The sequence below is a fragment of the Vanessa cardui genome, chromosome 10, assembly GCF_905220365.1.
Source record: "Vanessa cardui chromosome 10, ilVanCard2.1, whole genome shotgun sequence".
Taxonomy (NCBI): Eukaryota; Metazoa; Arthropoda; class Insecta; order Lepidoptera; family Nymphalidae; genus Vanessa; species Vanessa cardui.
Window position 1 is genome coordinate 5,800,741 of NC_061132.1, and position 22,204 is coordinate 5,822,944.

Genomic DNA, 22,204 nt, shown 5'->3' on the forward strand with positions numbered 1-22,204 from the left:
TTTTAAATAAATAATTAAAAATCAATAAATAATAAAATTTGTCGGGCAAACTTTATGATATGGCAATACTATAAAATAGACCGACCTACCTGACGTGTATTTCTACTAATCGCTAATATTATGGCAAACATCTTGTATTAAACAGCCTTAATTTAATAATATAATCAATTATTATTATGTCAGAGTGTTATAGAAGATTTGGATTTTTAGACCTTAACCTTTTAATGTGCGGACATGAAAATGAATTATATTATGTAAATTAAATTGTATTCCAATCCAATGTCATTCAATTAAAACAAAAATAACAACCGACCACTAAGTTCATGAATTAATATTTTTAATTTTATAAAAATCTTATTATCTCACTAATTGTCATAATTCTCTCACGTGAATTTGCTAGTGTTGCCGTTATAATATATTAAAATTTGCGTTGCAGAGTAATGTAGTTGTATCTATTTAAAGATTTTAATAGACTTCTTCTAAAACATTTTTTTACATGTAAAAAGTAGGAGAGTATAGATTTGTTCACTATAGGAATATTGTTTGAACGTTTTGCTGAATGTGTAATGTCGCGATTTATCGCTTCACGCATGTGTAACCCGCGATATCAATTGTCAATTTCAATTGTCAACTGTCATGTGTCAATAGCGTATGACGTATTTATTATTAAATACTTCTATATTTTTAAAAAATATTTATAGACAATCTACTTAGTATTTATCAATATCATTATCAATATATATTTTAATAGATGTATGAGATTGATTAAATTAATTTAATTAAACAATTAATTTTTGGCATTACTTTATTTCTTACATAATAATTATAATTTAGTACAATGGAAAATGAATAATGAAGATATTAATAATTATTTGCCTTCCATTTTAAATCCAAGGGCGGTGAAAATATTTAACAAGGATATATCTCTTACTCAGGTACTTATTATTTTATTTAATAGTAAATGATATTTATTATATTATACAATAATACGGCACGTATTACGTGCAAGCTAAATAAAAAAAATACAATATTAAGTATCGTTAATAGTTAAGTAAAACAAACATACCTCATCCAATTTAATATGATGCAATTTGATTTAAAAGCAAAATTTGACCCATGCCATAACCATTTCTATTAATTAAAAATTAAAGGCTTTATGTACAAGAAATATATTAAGTTATTCTAAAATATCTTGCTATGAAATTCATTTTAAAATGATCTTAAAGAATACCCATCCAATAAAGAATACCAATATTGTTATAAAAAAGTTGTAAGAACTATATAAAAATCATAAAATAAGTAAATAAATATATAATGATCGGACAAAAACTATTTAGTGGGTACACATGTACCAAAACTTAATCTAAAACAAGTAGCTTGAGAATATTTTTAATATTAGTGTTGTTTCAGTAAAATATTACAGATATGTCTCTACATTTCAATTAAAAACTTTTCTTAATTTATTTTTGTACCCTTAGAACTTCACTTTGGAAAATATTTTCTTTACCTGTGCACAATTTCTAAAACTTTACCCTTGAGGCATTCATTAAATTAATTGATATTGTACCTACACCATAAATATGTATTACAAATAATCTCCACTAGATTCAGGGTTTCTGGAAGAGATCTCTTGTAAGAGATAAGTTATCCCTTTGTACACATTTTCATTTACATAATTTTCTGTATACTCTGTTGGTACATAAATAAATAAATAAATAAAGTAGCCAATCTCCTTCACCCAACCCCAAACTATCTCCACACAAAATTTCATCTAAATTTGTTCAGTGGTTTCCACTTTCGTATTTTATAATAGTAGTAAAAATTTTATTTATGTTTGATTACTTTATTTTTAGAATTCAACGGTTAGTCGTTCATCTTTGACATTAAAACGAAACAATGCAAGTATAAATGTCAACAACAGTATAAAGCAGGTAAATAAATATATTTAATAACTTTTTACCACTGCCACAGTAATCTTGGCATTAGTTGACTCAAACAACTTTGTTGGTCGAAATTAATTTGATAATTGGGCCAACTCCAAAACTTGACTTGAGTTTTGTTGGTTGAAATCAATTTAATGATTGGCCCAACTTTTGACAAATTCACAGTTTAACACTATAATGGCATTAATCTTAACCAGATATCATGTTCTGTATAGTTATTTGTTTAAAACTTAAGCTCAATTAGAATTTTATTGTTGTTATCCTTTTATTTAAATAATAATGCTAAATCGTCAATTGGGTCATTTCAAAGTAACTGGTATGTCTTGTTACAGACATTGACACAAAAATAAATAATAAAGATTCCATACAATATCATTCTGCAACATTACAAGTTAATAAATCTACTTTCCGAGTTAAGCCATTCACACCTTTCTTAATTTTATAAATCTCTATAGTCATGTAACTAATGATTGTAAATAGTAATATGGAATATTTGTTCACAGGATTATAGTCTTGATAAAGAAAATTTAAGAAATAAAATAAACTGTAACCCAACTGATATCCACAATGTAGGTCAACAGAAAATTATTTCCGATGTTAATTCATTAGGATTTTCAGCTGTTGAAGATATAAACAGTTTAAATGATGATTTTTCTCTAAGAAGTTTTCCTTTAAAGTTAGAGGTCAATAATAAAAATATTGATAGTAAAAACGTTTCTGTATTATCGATTCCATCAACGCCTGAATTACACAAAGCGAAAAGTATTGATAGCGATAAAACTATTATTTATGATGTACATGAGAAACCATTAATAGCTCTTTCTTTCTCTGTTTCAAATTGTGATAATGTTGATATAAATACGAAAAAAAGTAACATAAAAAAAATTGTATTAGCACATAATAAGACGGACATAGATGTAGACTGTGAAATTTTAGAAGGATCGGATTTGTCCGAAGCCACGATAAATAGTGATATAAATATGAGTGACTCTTTACTCAATACATCAAAACGAAAAGCAGTCTCTGTCAACTTAGAAATTAAAAAACAAAAAGTGACAGGCACAGAAGAAAAAGCAGAGAATACGAAAATTCTTATTTTGAACACAAATGCCATTGAGAAACTTACACACATTATAGTTCAACCACCAAATTATAAATTAGTGAAACGGAAAATTAATGATACCGATAATTACATTAGATCTAAACAAAAACCTTCCTACGTGTCTGTTATTAAGCACGGGAAACATGTAAAAAATGAGCAACTGAAGCAGCAGTCTATAGACACTTACTTAAAAAGTAATAATACTTCGAAGATAGAGCCCTTGGTTCCTGTGAAAGATTCAGACTCATTGGCGAATGATGCTCCTGCAAGTGTATGTCATGCTGCGGAACTAGGGCGTGATGATGCGCAGGAAATGAACAGGAATTCAGTGGTTGCAGATTTAATTGGACGGACATCACATAAGCAATGTCCTGAACCGTCGCGATCTCCAAGGATTTCATTGCCACGATCGCCATCTCCGAAGCGGGAGGTGAAATCATCGATATCTGAAGCACAACGGGCTTCATCGTCGAAATCTAAAAAGGAAAGTGCGGGGTCTTTGTCGCCTCGGCGAAATATAGATTCCATTCACTTCACGCTTCCAGTTAAGTCAAAATCGAACAAGACATCAGCAGTTGCGCGAAACATACCCTATCATAAAATAGTAACAGGTGATAATGGATTTTCTTGATGTAATTCGAAGATAGGCTTGTGGACAGTGACGTAGCTATAATAGCTATCAGAGCCCTGGATTTCAGGGGCCTCTAAACTAATTATCTTTATATTTATATAATTTTAAAGGATAATTATTAGTAGTGAGGGCCTGATTCTTTTTCTATGCACCGGAGCTTCCTCACCTAGCTATGCCACTGATCGTGGAATGAACCAAAATTTTGATATTACCATGTTTGTCAACAGGGACTCATTTTGCCGTTGATGCATTCTCGTATGGAGAAATTCCGAACGTTAAACATTATTTCTTAACACATTTTCATTCTGACCACTATATGGGACTTAACAGAAATTTCAATAAAATGTTATTCTGTTCCAAAATAACGGGTGAGTTGATAGATGTTGTAATATTTGTGGCATCCGTGATGTTGTTCTAATTTGCGTTTTATTTTTTTAGCGGATTTATGCGTTTTGCGTTTGGGAGTGAGTTTTAAGCGTGTTCATATTATAAATCTCGATGAGACGATTGTTATCGATGGCGTGGAGGTGACAGCGATCGACGCGAACCAGTAAGAATTATTTGTTGTTTTCTTTGTGATTTTAGTTCGCATTTTTTAATCTTTGTATCCTAACAACAAAACTTATATATAGTTGTACTTATCTACTTTTTCTTATTATATGATGAAACCATATTTTTCTTGATCCTGTGTCCTTGTTCTATTGTCGTAGTCATAATTAGTAATGAAATTCAACATAGATTATATATCTTTATAAATTAATTTTGGATAATGGTAGAGCGGACGTTGGTTTGATAGCTTTTGTATATCTGTACCTATTCTATAAATCCGAAACCGTACTAATGTATCAAAACTACTTAATCGATTTTGATGTAATTTTGTACGAAGCAAACTGAAATCCCAAAAATGGAAAAACCCTTTTTTATCTTTTTTGTTATATTGGGAATAAATCTTCCTGTTTTTGAAACATTTTCGTCACAAACTCAATTCCAAGCGTAGTTGTGGAGCGAAGACCAGGTTCGGCCAGTAATATCTTTGTTTATCTATCTTTTTTATATTGTTCCAGCTGTCCCGGTGCACTCATGTTTGTGTTTACATTGCCGAATGGAAAGAGCATTCTACATACTGGTGATTTCCGTGCCTCTGATATTATGGAATCTTATCCAGTGTTTTGGAATAAGGACGTACACACAATTTATCTCGACACTACGTAAGTTGTATGCAATATTTGTGCTATAAATGTTTTAGCGTCAATAGCCCAGTGGTTTGCGGGCCGCCTGGCTATATAAAGGCGCAGGATCGATTCTGACCCTACTATTGGCGTACCCACTCCTAACACAAGTTATACGCTTATATTTATTATTCTTATTATTCTTTAATAAAAAATCGTTGTACAAAGTATATATGTATGTCTATAGAAGTTTTTACTTTTCTAAGCATTAGATGGTACTTACGTATTTAAGCTGGCCAAGAACTCTCTTGACAGTTTCCTTATCCGTAAACCGTTACGACTGTTTTATTTATTCATTTTGTAATAATTGTAAACGATATGTTTTTGTGTCTTGTAATTAAACGTCTACTTAATTTGTATCGTGGATAAGAACTATGTTTATAGTCCTGTACCTCGGTAAACACATAAAGCTATTAATCATCCATGTGTGTGAGATTTGTGTTTGTGTGTGTGCATAATAACATGTGCCCAATTGGCAAATAACTTTAACATTAAAAAATGACCATTAAATGTTCACGTTATTTAATATGCAAAATGTTTTTTTAGATATTGCAACCCCCGATACGATTTTCCGAAACAAGACCAAAGCTTAGAAATGGCATTGAATCTGCTCCGCGAGAAGAAAACGGCGCTCGAGAAAGTCGGGAAGAAGTTTTCATCCGTACTCATAGTCTGTGGCACGTATACCATCGGTAAGTTAGTCACTATCACTACATATTATAAAACAATGTCGCTTTCTCTGTCTCTATATCCCTATGTATTCGTAGATGCGGTTTTAATAGATAGTGTTTGGTGAAGGTTTTTTTATATAATATATAATACAAGGACAATTTAGTAAAGAAACACTGATAATTCACTTGGTGGTAGGGTTTTGTGCAAGCCCGTCTGGGTAGGTACCACCCACTCATCAGTTATTCTACCGCCAAATAACAGTACTCGGTATTGTTGTGTTCCGGTCTGAAGGGTGAGTGAGCCAGTGTAACTACAGGCACAAGGGACATAACATCTTAGTTCCCAAGGTTGGTGGCACATTGACGATGTAAGGAATAGTTAATATTTCTTACAGTGTCATTGTCTATGGCTGATGGTGACCACTTACCATCAGGTGGCTCATATGCTCGTCCGCCAACATATAACATAAAAAAAATAATTTAGATGTTTCTACTGTGATGTCATAACATTGCACCCAAGGCCGGGGCGGGTCGCTAGTATAAAACAAAGCCGCCTACCGCTGTGTGTCCCTAAGTATGTTTATATCTTTAAAAATACGCAACTGATTTGGATGCGGTTTTTTTAAATAGATAGATTGATTAAAGAGGAAGGGTTATATGTATTTAATATATGGACAATATTGTAGAGACTAGAGAAACACTACAAACAAACTACTATATTTGTTACAGTAGTTGTCGCTAGTATCGAATATTTTGAACTAAAGCATAAGGTTTATTAATGTTCTTGGGTTCTTTAATTTTCAAATTAAACATTATTACATTAACATATAACTAAAGAAATGGCAGATGCATATAGAAATGACTGTATTTTTAAATGTTGAAACAGAGTAAGTACTGGGTTACTTGCCGGTTATTCTCGGTAGAATCTACTCTCCGAACCGGTGGCAGCTTCACTTAATATACTTGTTTAAATGACGATTCAAAAGTGCTTGTAAAAGCCTACTTGATATTTTGATTTTGATTTTTTGAATGTAGGAAAAGAGAAATTCTTCCACGGCATGGCACGTCGCGTGGGTTGCACCGTGTGGGCGTGTCCCGAGAAGGACCTCGTACTGCAGACTGTGGAGGGGCGGAGCTTCAGCCTCGTGCCCCCCCAGTCGTGCCAACTGCACGTCGTGCCAATGCGGGACTTGACTCATGAGGTAACAACTAAAACAACAGCCTGTATATTTCCCACTGCTAGGCTAAGGCATTCTCTCTCTATGAAGAGAAGGTTCGGACCACGAGAGGATATGTTATGAGATTACAAACACAAATTAAGCACATGAATATTCAGTGATGCTTGCTTAGTAACTACGAAAACAACAGCCTGTATATTTCCCACTGCTAGGCTAAGGCATCTCGATTTAAGGAGAAGATTCGGACCACGAGAGGATATGATATGAGATTACAAACACAAATTAAGTACATGGATATTCATTGGTGCTTGCTTTTGCTTGAACCCGCATTCATGACATTGGTCACGCTACACGCGTTCTAACCACTGGGCCATCTCTGCTCACGAGGTAAGTCGCTAAGAAATAAAGCGATTTATATACATATTGCTAGTCGTCGCCCGCGACTTCGCTTGCTTTTAGGATTTTAGTTGTCAAGTTTGCCCATGTCCTTCCTTGTTCAAGTTTGCTTCACACCGAATTTCATCGAATTCGTCAGCGACAGGCAGACAGACAGAGTTACTATCACATTTATAATATTGGTATAGATTTAACACTAGTTTAGCCCGAGACTTAGGGCGCGTTGGAATTTAATAAAATTGTTGTGTGTTGTGCTTAATTTGTCTTTATAATTCATCTCGTGCTCAGCGGTGAAGGAAAACATCGTGAGGAAACCTGCATGTGACAAATTTCAAAGAAATTCTGCCACATGTGTATTCCATCAACCCGCATTGGAACAGCGTGGTGGAATATGTTCCAAACCCTCTCCTCAAAGGGAGAGGAGGCCTTTAGCCCAGCAGTGGGAATTTACAGGCTGTTGTTGTTTGTTTGTTTTGTTGTTGTCACATTCACAGACTTTTCTATAAATTATTAATTCTGTATAATGCAGCTTTTGTGATATTAAATCGTTAGTAGACGTACGTCGTGACGGCGGAGTGTTGGCGTTCGTAAGGACTACGCGTGGTACCGGACGATATATGAACGTTGCAGAGTGACTACATTATTATTTTGTATATAATTTTAAAATAAAAGTAAAAAATAAAAGTAAAGTAACTCTTTATTACATCAGCTATCTACCAGAGAAAGTCCCGTCAAAATCGGTTCAGCCGTTCAAGAGATTAGTCGAAACAATCAGACAGACTACGTTTTACAAAATTTAGTAAAAAGCGATTATTTTAATATTACAAACAGACACTCCAATTTTATTATATGTGTTGATTAGAGTTGTAACGATTGAAGTTAATAAGTTTTGTGATTGTTTAATTTTTGTATATTATATTTTATTACAGAAAATGCGAAGTTACCTCGCGAATCTCAAGGGAGCGTTCAGTGAAGTCGTGGCGTTTAAGCCGAGTGGCTGGGAGAACGGCAAGAGCCCGTCCGTCGAGAAGGATTCCGTCACTATACATGGTAATTAATGTTGTCTTAAATGTTTGCGATTATTACACATTGAAATAGAACTAGTTCTAATGGATTTTAATGGCGTATATTAAATACGAGATTCAAATCCGTTCGTTTAACATCCCGACGTTTCGAGCACTTTACAGCGTTCGTCTACCCGTGACCACGAACGCTGTAAAGTGCTCGAAACGTCGGGATGTTAAAAATAATTAATATACGCGATTCAAATCCGTTATAATCTAGTTTTATTTCAATACATGGTAATTTCTTTGGACTTTCTTAATTGGGAACCATATTCCATTGGTGGTAGGACTTTGTGCAATTCTGGTCAAGTACCACTTGATTATCAAATACTTATTGTCGCCCCTTCGTTCGCGTTTAAGGTGTTTGCTTGTCACGTGTTAGGCAAAAATAGTAGCCTATGTCCTTTCTTGCTTTTGCTTCATATCAAATTTACTTGGTTGTAGGGCTTTGTGCTCGCCCGTCTTGGTAGGTACCACCCACTCATCAGATATTCTACCGCCAAATAACAGTACTCACTATTGTTGTGTTCCGGTTTGAACGGTGAGTGAGCCAGTGTAACTACAGGCACAAGACAATATCTTAGTTCCCAAGGTTGTTGGCACATTGACGATGTAAAGAATAGTTAATATTTCTGACAGCGTCATTGTCTATGGCCCATAAGCTCGTCCGCCAACCTATACCAAAAAAATTAAATCAAAATCGGTCCAACGTTTTAGCAGTGAAAGAGCGACATACAAACAGAGTTACTTTTACATTTATGTAATTAACAATATAGATTAAAGTAGGCTTTTGCAATTGTTCAAAATCAAACATGTGTATTGTGAGCAGAAGGTATAAATTATTAATACAAAAAGTAAAGTAAAGTAACAGCCTGTAAATTTCCAGGGTTTGGAATATATTCCACTACACTTTTCGAACGCGGGTTGGTGGAATGCACATGTGGCAGAATTTCGATGAAATTAGACACATGGTTTGGTTTGCTCACGATGTTTTCCTTCACCGCCGAGCACGATGAATTATAATCTCAAATTAAGCACATATATTTATAGTGGTGCTTGACTGGATTTGAACCCGCAATCATCGGTTAAGATGCACGCAAAGTTTAACACATAAATAAGTTATAAATTAATAAATATAATTTGGTTAATACATGACAAACAATCTCAATTAAATTTGATAATTAAATCGATTGTATAACCTACATGGGATATATTTATGAGTTCTTCTTCTTTTTCGTATGCTTCATTACTGAAGGTTGTGCCTAAAATTCTTTTACCGATGTTCGACTAGCTTTCTCCCCACCACTCTGGTGCGGCTATTCTCAGGGCAGTCGGAATATTGAGTCTTGTTATATTTTGAACCTGATCGGACCAGCGGGTTGTTAGTCGACCGCGATCATCAATTTATCCAGATTGTTAGATGATAAAAAAGCGTGGAGTTAATACCTGTTGACTTCCAAGCAGGATATATTAATTTAAATAATTGTATTAACTAATATGACTTTGTATTTTTTAAATGTTGAAAATGAGTAACTACTGAGTTTCTTGCCGGTTCTTCTCGGTATAATCTACTTTCCGAACCGGTGGTAGCTTCACTTAATTGTAAAATGACGATTCAAAAGTGCTTGTAAAAGCCCGCTTGAATAAAGTTCATTTTGATTTGATTTGTCTGGTTGTCTTCGGCAATATGACCAAAATATCTTAGAGCTAGTTGGTAACATATAGTGGATAGTCTGGTAGTTATCTTCAGTTGTTCGAGAATAGACTTGTTGGTTCTTTTTGCTGTCCACGGTATACGCAACGTTCTCCTTATGGGTTCTAAAATAAAAAGAAAATCATAAGTATTTCCTTTTGAATGCTAAAATTCGCTGCATCGGTATGTTGTGTCAGGTTTTTTTTTTAATTTGCCCTGTGACAATCAATCAATAGAGTATGTAAAAGGAATTTATAATTCATCTTCATTTATCAACGAAATATATCGAGTATTAATAAAATCTTTTTCTGTCAAAGATAATATAATTTTTATGTCAAGAAATCACAATCGTTTTTCATTATTAATTTTCCAAAATAAAATAGTTCTAAAATAAAATATAGTTTTTGTTTTGGAATACAAAAACCGCTGAAGATTAATTGTTACGTTGTTTCAGGGATACCGTACAGTGAACATTCCAGCTTCTCCGAACTGATTCGTTTCGTCAACTTTCTCAAGCCTAAGCAAGTGATTCCGACTGTCTATATATCCGGAGGTATAAAAGCTGTGCAGGTTAGTATGACACTTATGAATTTGTACCAGTATTTTAAACTTGTTTTTTTCTCGTCATGTCTGACCGCAGACTTAAGTTATTAAATAGATTAGCCTATTAACTTCTTTGAGCTTTAAAATTAATAAAGAATCTGTAAATTTCCAAGAGGAGCATATTCCATCACGCTGCTCTAGTCCGGGTTGGTGGATTCACATGTGGCAGGAGTATGCTAAAATTAGACACATGCAGGTTTCCTTACGATGTTTTCCTTCACTGCCGAGCTCGAGATGAATTACAAATACAAATTAAGCACATGAAAATACATTGGTGATTACTTGGGTTTGAACCCGTAATCATTGGTCAAGACGCTTTAACCACTGGGCAATGTTGGCTGTGCATACCATGTGTGCACACCCACAATGATAGACCCAGGTCTATATATTTAATGCAACAGACACTGACACTGTTGCCGCAATATATTTATTTGGACTGTTTGAGAGGAATAACTTAATTTCAATTGAACCACTAATTGGAAGAAGGGAATAAACGCCACTTTTCGACATATTCAGTTTTATACACTCTTAACATTCTTTAGACGTAGGGCTAAATATTATGCATTTAAAGCAGGTATGTCGGTGAATAAATCAGGATTGATATTTTCTTTATAATCAACGATGTCCTATAAGTTTATAAGTTGAAAGCAAAAAGTTATGAAGTTTTTTTTTATTACCTCCGTTCCTATTTTTTGGATTTATTCCCTTTTTTCAATTGGTGGTTCAATTGATTTTTATACATAAGTGTACCATGTTGATTTGTTAACGATTACCACCAATTATTACATGTAACAAGCTAATCCTCGACGACCTCTGTGGTCGAGTGGTATGTACACCGGTTTTCATGGGTACGCCACTCTGAGGTCCCGGGTTCGATTCCCGGCCGAGTCGACGTAGATTACCATTACCATGTTGTCTTGGGTCTGGGTGTTTGTGGTACCGTCGTTACTTCTGATTTCCATAACACAAGTGCTTCAGCTACTTACATTGGGATCAGAGTAATGTATGTGATGTTGTCTCATATTTATATTATTTATATTATATTAAAAATATTAAATATTAATTAATTAAAACCTTCCTTGAAAAAAATTTCAACGATATTTTTGATAATCTCTTTTTTTGCTGACTGTACTTATTTCTAAAAAAAATAATGATTAGAGACTTCGCACATTAGCGACTTTCTTAATTAGGATTACAAGTCCTTATTTTTTTTTAATTGCAGAAGTATTTCCCGTGTCCGTTGATAAGCAAAGAAGATATCCACTGTCAGAGCAAATTAACGGATTACTTCACTATACAGAACCAACAGCAAGTGCCCGCCGTCACTTAAATATTTAGGTCAGTAATTGTATCATTGAAAATGTACAATATATATATATGTATATAATATATTAGAAAATGGCTGTGTGTGTGCTGAATCCAATGCACACATTAGAGATATGTTTTCCAAACGTCTCGGGATTGCCATCTTAAAAAAATAAATATTTTTTAAAATCCGTTTAGGAAAGAAAAGTCGTATAGAATGTCGTTATTTTATGGTCGTTCGTTGAAAATAAATTATTGTTTTTTTATTAAAACCAGTCAGACTTAATAATACCGTGACCACAAAAAAAAAAGAAAAGCGTATAAACTCGGATAGATGGCAACCCCATTAGCGTAGTATAGTCTGTGCTAAAGCGCAATTTTATTCTCGATTGTAGTTACCGTTATTCATATTTGTGTTTAGTTAAAAACATATTTCATTATAAAGGAGTGTTCATAAAGCATGTGGTTTCGACATAGATTCCACTAGTACAATGCAAAGGTATATACAGACTTGAATCATTCTCGTGAATATGAGTGAAGCTTTAAGTCTCCCAGTGGGTGTTAATCTGTGGACACTCCTTTAGGGCCATGATACAGCAAAGCATCTCAAGCGTTGTATATGTACAGCTTAATAGTGTAACGATTTTGGTAGTACGTGGAGTGCGTATTTGTTAGGTATGGTAACCATGTTTCTCGAAAAATGTATCGGAATTAAAATTAAATCTTTTAAGATTAAACATCAAATGATTGGAACTCATACAGTATTGTTCGTGAAAATTGTTTTTTTTTAAAAACTCACTTGATAATCCTTTAATATGGTTTCGGTAACAGAATGTACATATATTGATTTTATAATTTGGAAGAACATAGTTAAACTAACGCTTAAACGTGCTATAACATGGCCCTGTAATTCTCGATATATTCAAGATAGGATTCGTTCTGCTAACGGATTGTTAGATTTGTGTACGACGCGTGATTCAAAGCAAAACAAATCGTATTTTGAATATAGTAAGCGATCTTTAGAATATCATTATCTGTATGTAGTCGATTGTACATTGACATTAAAAATAGATGTATTTAGTAATAATTAGTCTATAAAGCACAGCTATTGTCAAAGACAACCTCTAATTGCATTTATATTTCATATTTCGAATATAAAAGAGAAAAAATATTGCCATATTCATATTAAAATAATAGTTTGAAACAAATTATTTACACCAGGGAGCGGACGAGAAAAACTCTATATGATTTGGTTAAGTGGCAAACATTATTAATAGTTCTAATTGTGTGTAAATTTTAATTAATGCGTTTGCTGTACGGTAACGTTGCATTGTCAATTCACAGCACTTCAGATTTGTAATAAAAGGATATTATGTTATGTGCACATGTGTCCTTTTGACGTTGACGTTTAAATTTCTTTGAACACGTCTAAGATCCAAGGGGATAGTCAGCCGGCTCTTGACTCTTGTACTTAATATCTTGTAAAAAAAAAGTAATATTGTCTATGTCTAAATCTCGTTCTATTTTCAAATTATATTTGATAAAACGCCAGAAGGCTTTGTTAGAGAAGGGTCCAAGTATATAGTGTATAATGTAAATAGTAACTAAACAAGACTACGAACTCAATAGTGATAACTATACAATTTAATTTGATTTAAAATAGTGTTCTTGCATAAAATATAGGGCATACTAGGGTGTATCACTTGCACTAATATTGTTTGATTATAAAATATATATAATAAAAAATATTTAATGATATATCGACTTTGTGAAGGGTCATAGAAAATTTGTCCGTCAGAATTTTGCTTCCATGAGATACCTTTTCATACCTGCCTCATGGATTTTATTTCTTACTATTTCTAGAATGATTGGTCCATTATCTTCAGAGACTAACATGACTTTTCGCCTTGTTACAAATTTGAGATGCTGTAACTGGAAAATGCGACGATAGATCTGAATTAGACTAAAACGATTCATCATGATCTGAAAACTAATCGATATTTTATGGGACACGTGAACAAATCCTAAATTGTCGAATTTCTCGTCACCTCCCTAACTATGAATTACATAATGTACTGTCGATTTTATTTAAAACGTAACATCACATAAACAATGTAATTTTAGTAAGTATTTTTCTGTGATTTTGTTTTATTGTGCCACAATTTAAATTTGGATAAATGAAATGTTTTTATTGCTAAAAGTCTATAAATGACAGCAGTATTTAAACCAATTACAATATATACAAATAAAATGCTAATTGTACAGTCGGGGTAAGAAAGTTTCGTCATCTTAAGATCTATTTTCGTGTGCCGAGTATGAGCGATCATCTGCTTTACCGATCGAGAATATATGACACTGACATATTTGACAATTCAGTAGATGTCATATCTAATTTGAATTTGTAATATCTAATAACGCCTTTAAAAAGGTTTCACGTTGATATAAAACAAGACTTAGTCTAAACAAGTTACACTATTTTGAACGAAATTATCATACTATGTAAGTTTAATTTTATATGCAGTTGTCAGTTTAGTGCTTTGGTTTCAAAAGTTACTAAGAGTTTATGATTTGATAAAGGAATGAATTTGAAAATTGACGAAGGTTTTCTTACTCTGACTGTACACGATAGAAACAACTGAAGCTTGTAAGCCAGCGGCACACTTACGAGGCAAGTATTGTCAATATGCTGGCAGCCCCGTTCATTGCCTATTTTTAAAGTGTTGGGACAATAATCGAAAGGATAACACTACCTAAGAATTCCACATAGCCCTGTTATTAGTGTTAGGCTATTTAAGGCTATAATTAGTGGTCAAAGAATACACATTGTCTTTCGATTAGAAGTCTGGCAATAATTATTTTTACAGAGTGACTTGCAGTGCCAAAGTAAAGATTTTCTTTAGTGGCAACATTAGAAATATTGCATTTTATCGTCTGTCACATATAAATGCGTTAAATTGATTTGTTGTATGTTTCATTTCAGGTACAATTAAAATATTATTAAGTTGACTTATTGACTGTGATGTTGTTTTGATATTTATTTTTTTTATATTATATTTTATATGACATTTATTTGTGATTTAAATAAAAGTCTCTGTGTCCGTCTAATATTTTTTATTATTTTTAATAATATTCAATGATAACTTACTAGAATTTTATATCTATTAATAATATTAACACATTAGCCATGCAAATAACTTTCTGATTTATATAGATTTTCTTTCAATATTACCTAGCCATGACCTGAAGTTAGGCCATAGTTTGATGGGGCCTCAAAATGGCGAGCCCAGTGTAACTAGGATTTGATTTTCTGAATAATGCCCTAAACTACATGTTAAACATCAGCCCTTATATTTGGCTCACTTCCATTTCACAGCACAGTAATACATCACGATTATTTAATAATAATAACTGTGAGTTAATATCTACTCAGCCAATCTACATTTTTAATTTAAAAGGTAACTTAAACATAATAACCGGAATAACAAAATATTTCCTAAGGGTATAAGTTAAATATTCGATCAATTCATTATAAATGCATATGTATTCTGGATCATAATGAGCTGGACTATATAATGTTTATATTATAGCTTATCCATATATTTTGGGTTGTTGAAGCGGGTTGTCACAGTTGCTGTATCCCTTGCAGCTGATCATTTGTGACAGCATCAGCTTGTACCAATGTTTCACCGAAGGTAATTCCTTGTCTATGATGTTCGTCAGTTCATAGTGATCATTGTCTATGTCGTACATTTCTGTGAAGTTCTGAAAAAAAGTATAAATATATTTATAGTTACTGTTGCTATAATGAATAATTTTGATACTTTAGTTTTATTTAAAAGTTTTGACTTATCTATTATTATATTTAATGTTTGTAAGTAGTGAGATGGTTCAGTGGTTAGATGGCGTGCATCTTAACCGATTATTGCGCGTTCAAACCCAGGCAAGCACCACTATATATCTGAGCTTAATTTGTGTTTTTAATTCATCTCGTACTCGTCGGTGAAGGAAAACGTCAAAACATCGTGAGGAAACCTGCATGTGTCTAATTTCATCGAAATTCTGCCACATGTGCATTCCACCAACCCCCATTGGAACAGCGTGGTGGAATATGTTCCAATCCCTCTCCTTAATGGAAGAGGAGGCCTTATCCCAGCTGTGGGAAATTTACAGGCTATAAATTTACTTTATTTTTTTATATAAACAGTCAGGGATATATACTAGTGTCAGGCAGACAGATATTGTTTTAATTTGAATGAATGAGGAAATTAATATAAGAAATATCGTACCTCGGAATCAGCGAAGCTGCAATATTTCTTGTTTATGCGATTTGATATGTGGCGCAAACAGGCGAATGTATTGTTTTTAGAGTCTTGACATTTGCAGTCGTATTCCGGGTAACATTGCTGTAAAGAATTGTATATATTTTTTATTTATTAAAACTTTCTGAAATTAATGGAAATTGGCTACTCTCGTGTACCAACATCGATGATTCTGTTGGTATCAAAATAAAACACCAACACGATGTCAAAATTGATACCAATGTTGGTGGCTTTTTGGAAATTGCAGACAAATAAAAATAGTTGCAACAATTTCAATGAAAACGTGGTTTTTGTCCAAGTATTGTCATGTTCAGGTTAGATGACTGAGTGAGCCAGTGTAACTGCACGTACAAGGGACATAACATCTTAGATCCCATACTAAAGTATATGCATCAAGTTTCAAAGATTGTATTAGTTAACGATAAATAACTCACAGCAAGGTTATCGCTATCATATTTCCAAGGACAACTCGGATCCACGGTTCCATCCCTCCCTTCCCCGTAATATTCAACGAGCATATTCCGCTCGAAGTCCTTATTCTGAGCGTCAAAGTTTATAGGTTTTCCATCTAAACTCTTTGGTGGCGATAGACCAGCCAGCTCCATTATCGTAGGCGCCAAATCTATGTTCAGGACTGGTTGGTCATTGGTAACATTTTTTTGTACTTTAGGACCTCGTATGAGGAGTGGTACTCTGATGTCAGTTTCATATGGTTGCCTTTTGTCGTAAACTTGAGCAAATTGACCTGAAAATATAAATGAGTTTAATAATATATATTTTTGAAAAGATGTCATCTATTTGAAGCGAATGAAGCTGAGCTGAGCTCTTTGATAACTACTAGTAAAAAACTTGTATCTATTAAGTTTAAATTATAATATAGATACGTTCCATATGCTTTTATATTCTTTTAAAATAACTTTTACTTTAATGGATAACTTAAAGTCGAAAATTTCAGCATTTTTTCACAATTCTCATTTTTGATCATAATTAATTGTATTTTTTTAATATATTTGCGCAAAAAAAATATTAGAAATAATACATGTTACTAAAAAGTAGTATTGTCTATGTCTAAATCTCATTGTTTCCGAATAGATTATATACACAGAATGTCAGGAGGCTGTGTTGTAGTAGGAACTATGTCGCTGAACTCTGTGGTAATAATTAGTCTACATATTAAATAAACTCTTAAACTTACTCAATAATTAAATTAAAATAAACCGTCGTTAAATTGTTATTGTAAAGTATTGTTGTTGTAAAGTTTTACCGCCTGTACTATTAAGATTTGTGATTATTATTATTAAATTATGATGTCGAAACGTAAATTGCAATTATGGTGCAATAAGCTTCATCAAAAGTATAACACCTCGCCTCATTGCCTCCACTGGTGACAGGAGGGCTGGTTCGTTTTTAGCCCAGAGGATCGAAATTGCGATTCAACGGGAAAATGCTGCTAGCATTCTTGCTACCATTCCACGCGGTCAAGATTTATACAGTAACTAGTTTTAGTTCATATTTTTATATATATATATTTAAGAATTTAATGTTGTTAATTCTTATGTTAATAAATTATTGATGTCCTACATCATTTTAAGATTTTAATTGATATAAATAACTCACCAATGTGGTATCCATTGTCGGATGTATATATTAAGTAGGTGTTGGTCAGGAGGGAGTTGGAATCCAAAGCTTCGACAACATCCGCGACCATTTCATCAACAGCCAGGAGACTCTCCCATCGACTTCGATATACTTTGTCCAAGTCTGGTATCATCTCAGCGGGCAGCGGTGAAGGGGGCATTGATAGGAGCCAGTGCTTATCCTGAATATATTACAGTTTATTGGTAAACTTTGCCGTTTCATAAATTTCAATCATTTGTAAATATAAATTGGTAAAGAAGGCATATTATTCAATACAATATTGTGCAGACGATAAAAATCGTCGAATGAACATGACTGTTTTTTTTAATGTTAAAAAAGGGTAACTTCTCGAGTCTCTTGGAGTTTTTTCTAGGTAGGATCTACTTTCCGAAGTGGTGGTAGCTTCAGTTAATATAGTTGTTAAATGACGATCAAAAGTGCTTGTAAAAGCTTACTTGAATAAAGTGTATTTTGATTTATTTTTTTTATTTGATTTCGGAAAAAATGATATTTCAAATAGTATGTTTAACTTAAGCCAAACTTGGTCCCTCTTATAAAAAATTGTCTACATTCTGCTAGTAGGGATCTTGATATCTTGTTTGATGTATTATGGAGCGATGTAATCGCTAAAAATAATTCAATGAGTAGAAGACTCATACCACATCACTAGTTGAGATGGGACAGCTCTATTATACTTTTGCTTAAACTATATGGTACAAGAAGAAACTCACATTGACAGCAATATTAAAGTTTGGGTGTCTGACAGTGGTGACGTTGCTGAAGACACCCTGGTGTCTCGGAGCTGGAGTGAAGGGCTGGTGGGGAGCGGGGGGCGCCAACACCATGAGGAAAGGCTGCGACTCTGTCTGATTTTCTATGAAGTTCAAGCTTAAATCTCGCTGAAATATTTACAATGATTTAAGATGCAATTTTTAATTTAGGCTCTCTTTAGTAAGAAAATTCTCTTTATGTCAAATAGTTTTTTAGTTATGAGGGGGCCAAAAGTTACTCCAAATGGTTCGTGTAATATTACACACGGTGTTGCTCGCCAGTTCTGTTACCTGAACTTGGCTGACACGCTACCGCGTGTCTAGATTTGAAAATATAGTTTCCTTCTTATACTAAGATAAAGATTTAAAAAATATTAATTATGGAAATGATATACTAATTACTTTTAATTTAAATAACACACAAATAGATAATTAATGGCAAAAAAAACTTACAATGATATCGGTAAGGTATAGATCAGTGGAATAAGTTGGCACGCCATTATTTGATATAGTGTAGTTGTAATAGACAGAGTTGCCAACTAAGCCGTGCCACTCGCTCCATCCCGGTGGAATCTGTTCGGGACCGCCAGACGCATGGACACCATACTAAGAATAAAAAAAACATTTTATTGAAATATAATATTATTGAAATAGATTATTTAAATTATATTCATATAATTGTTTTAGCACTTTTTGTGAATTAAATAGAAATTACGAATAACACGCTGTTTCATTTAATACAATAGTAATATTTGTAAAAATATAAATATTGGTTGTATAAAATCCTCTTTAGCGTTTATTTTATGGTTATTGCTCTGCTTCATAAATTAGCCAATTAGGTTTAATCAAAACAACTGCTATTAAGATTGAACTTGAAAGTGTTCTAACATGCAAACTGTCAAGCTTGGTAATATAGATAATTTTATTATTCTGTATGTCTACCTCATTTAAATATTTCCCAGCATAAAACGTATTGTATCCAGAATCTTGCAGTGCGGTAGCGAAGGTGCGAGTTTCGAGTTTCCTCCAGGTGCGACTGTAACAGCCACCACTGATGCTGTTGTTCCAAGTCATGTGGTTGTGCACGTGAAGACCAGAGAGGAAGCTGGCACGACTTGGACAACATATCGGGGACGTGACGAACTATAATAAATGTTATATATCTTCACTTGAATTCGTTATAATTATCAAGTTCTGGGTTTTGTTTTGACGATCGCCAACATTATTACAACATACTACATATCTAATCCAAATCACCATATATATGGAGATATTGTTTTTTATATGTAAAAAATCATAGTATATACTTATTATTAAATCCTATTTGTTATGTTCAAGAAACAAATTTACTTTTGCTAAGAAATAACTTTTTGAAGTTGTTTATATAAGTAAGTTTTTTTTAATAAAATAATTTAAAAAATAATACTATAATTGTTCATTACAACGTTGATAATAATATAAGTTCAAATAATAATTGAACAATGTTGCTCGTTATGTATAAAATTAAGTTACGTATACTTACGGAATTCGTAAAAGTAGTCCCTTCATTTCCAATGAAGCGATGTACATTCTTCATTGGGTTCTGAAAAATTTAAATAAAACGACAGTTCATTTTAATAAAACTATTTATTTTTATATTTCATTTTAACACTTTTACTAACCATGCCACCCAACACGACATCTTGATCGTCGGTTAAAATAACGACAATGTTTGGATTCTGAACTTGGCACACAGCAACGTGTGCTAGGCATAACGTTATTAGTAAATAATTTAGCATTTTAACGTTATTTTTCTAATTTTTTGTGCGGTTAATTTGACTATTGTGGAACGGAGGGCATCACTTCAAGGCCAGTGCACTCGCTCGCGATGGCGACACCAAATGCGAAAAATCCGACACTCTTCACAAGTGACCTGTAAGATAATATGTCAGATCAATAAACTTTATAATCAAAGACTGTTACTTATCACAGTTTACATAAATCTATAAATAACTTTATTTAATAAAATACATGATAGGTACCAATTGATAAAAGCATCGCAGAGAATTAAAAAAAAAATTGAATGAAACGGCAACATATATTCTAGATCTAGATGGTTGGAAAAGAGTATTTCTTTATTTTAGACTTTTTATGAAAAAAAAAAAAAATTGTGAGTATAGGTAGAATTATTTTAAATTTTAAATAATATATAAACAATGATGTGTGTCTTTGTGTGACTTAAAAGTGCCAAAATTGATTATCAAATGTTTTTAGTGAAAAAATTGAGGTCTGTAATTATTTTTCTAATTCAGAGGGCTCTAAGTTTTCAAAGGTGAACTTTGTTCTTACTAGTAGTATAAAAATATCTTCAATAATATAATACAATGTATGAGATACTGGAAGTAATATCTTTTACATACAATATAACTATAAACAAACATTGATTCAGAATATTTTATTTAAGAAATCATTTAGTGTTACCTCAATGAAAAAATACTTTTTTTATTTGTTCACATAATATGTTAAAGTTACAATAAAATTATTTAACAAACCTACAAAAAAGTCATTAATATCAATTTAAAAAAATTGTCTAATGTATTTAAATGGACAATATTTTAGACCACCTAGACATTAATATTTTTACTCAGTAAGTACAACAGTAACCTTGCAAGAGATACAAAATTGTTATCATCTGTTTATTTTCATTACAGTCAATACAATTAAAATTGTGGAGATCACATGTACAAAACATAATTGCCTAACAATATTTTACTTTCAATAAATACATGAAATATAATGAAATAAAAACATGCCACTCGGATGAAGGATTATATAAATGACAATAGCACATTTTTCAATTATAATATTATGAGACATATTCTGATTTTCATTTCTAATAACTTTTTAAGTAATAATGATGACACTAAGAAAAACATATGTGGAATCGATCATTTTCTGTTTTTATTATAAAAAATACTGACAGTATTACAAAAATAATGATTTTGTTTTTAATAATGCACATTATAAATAATATAAATAAATTTGAGTAAAGAAAAATTTAATATAAATAATTAAATACAAAATTCACATTCCATTCCGAAAAAATCACAAAATATATTCAAAAATATATTCAATTAATGCTTTTTCTAATGTTAATAACACTTATAATTTAAGAATAAATATCGGGCAAATTATAGATATTGTAGAACACTATAGACCAGTGGATCGATACATAACATGAATTTACGCAGTTCGTTTTCGAGGTTATAGCTACTTACCATTTGAAAGGGTCGTAATAAAAATCTTTGACTATGGCAACGAAACCTTGTTTACCCATTATATATATTATAAGAATATACTAATATTTATTTATTATTTTGAAATAACTTATAATTTTACTATTGGAGAAAAATTAAGATTTTTAACATACACTCAAAACGCACTGCCGATATCTATTTGACGGTTTTAGTTGACACTGACAGATTTACAGTCATTTTATATTATCTATGGGCATCAGTAATAATTTTAAAATGGTAATACTGGGATGTTAATATCAACGATTCAATTAATTCGTGCAAAGTACTAGGTATTCAAAATTTTATAAACGAATATTGTCTTGGTAAAAGTAATATTAGTATGGCAGGATATAATTTATTCATAAAAATATTTGTTTTATGGTTTAT

The 22,204-nt window shown here is 32.4% G+C and overlaps 2 protein-coding genes across 3 annotated transcripts; one reads left to right on the top strand and one right to left on the bottom strand.

Moving 5' to 3' along the window:
• Nucleotides 1-647: 647 nt before the first annotated feature.
• LOC124532739 (DNA cross-link repair 1A protein-like) lies at nt 648-14,920 on the top strand. Its single transcript, XM_047107789.1, has 12 exons — nt 648-935; nt 1,854-1,931; nt 2,447-3,656; nt 3,904-4,044; nt 4,115-4,226; nt 4,741-4,884; nt 5,452-5,597; nt 6,612-6,778; nt 8,080-8,200; nt 10,362-10,477; nt 11,733-11,848; nt 14,796-14,920. The coding sequence occupies exons 1-11, from the start codon at nt 846-848 to the stop codon at nt 11,838-11,840; spliced, it is 2,433 nt and encodes an 810-aa protein (XP_046963745.1). The 5' UTR covers nt 648-845; the 3' UTR covers nt 11,841-11,848; nt 14,796-14,920.
• Nucleotides 14,921-14,938: 18 nt separating this feature from the next.
• LOC124532740 (N-acetylglucosamine-6-sulfatase-like) lies at nt 14,939-22,006 on the bottom strand. 2 transcript variants are annotated; one of them, XM_047107790.1, is made up of 10 exons: nt 21,800-22,006; nt 20,204-20,454; nt 20,065-20,124; nt 19,485-19,685; nt 18,996-19,148; nt 18,504-18,671; nt 17,752-17,953; nt 16,569-16,879; nt 16,102-16,218; nt 14,939-15,577 (listed from the first exon to the last, which is right to left on the bottom strand). In XM_047107790.1, the coding sequence occupies exons 2-10, from the start codon at nt 20,318-20,320 to the stop codon at nt 15,404-15,406; spliced, it is 1,503 nt and encodes a 500-aa protein (XP_046963746.1). In that variant the 5' UTR covers nt 20,321-20,454; nt 21,800-22,006; the 3' UTR covers nt 14,939-15,403. The 2 variants fall into 2 exon arrangements, with proteins under 2 accessions (XP_046963746.1, XP_046963747.1); XM_047107791.1 differs by having other exon boundaries at nt 21,952-21,997.
• Between the last annotated feature and the right edge of the window lie 198 nt (nt 22,007-22,204).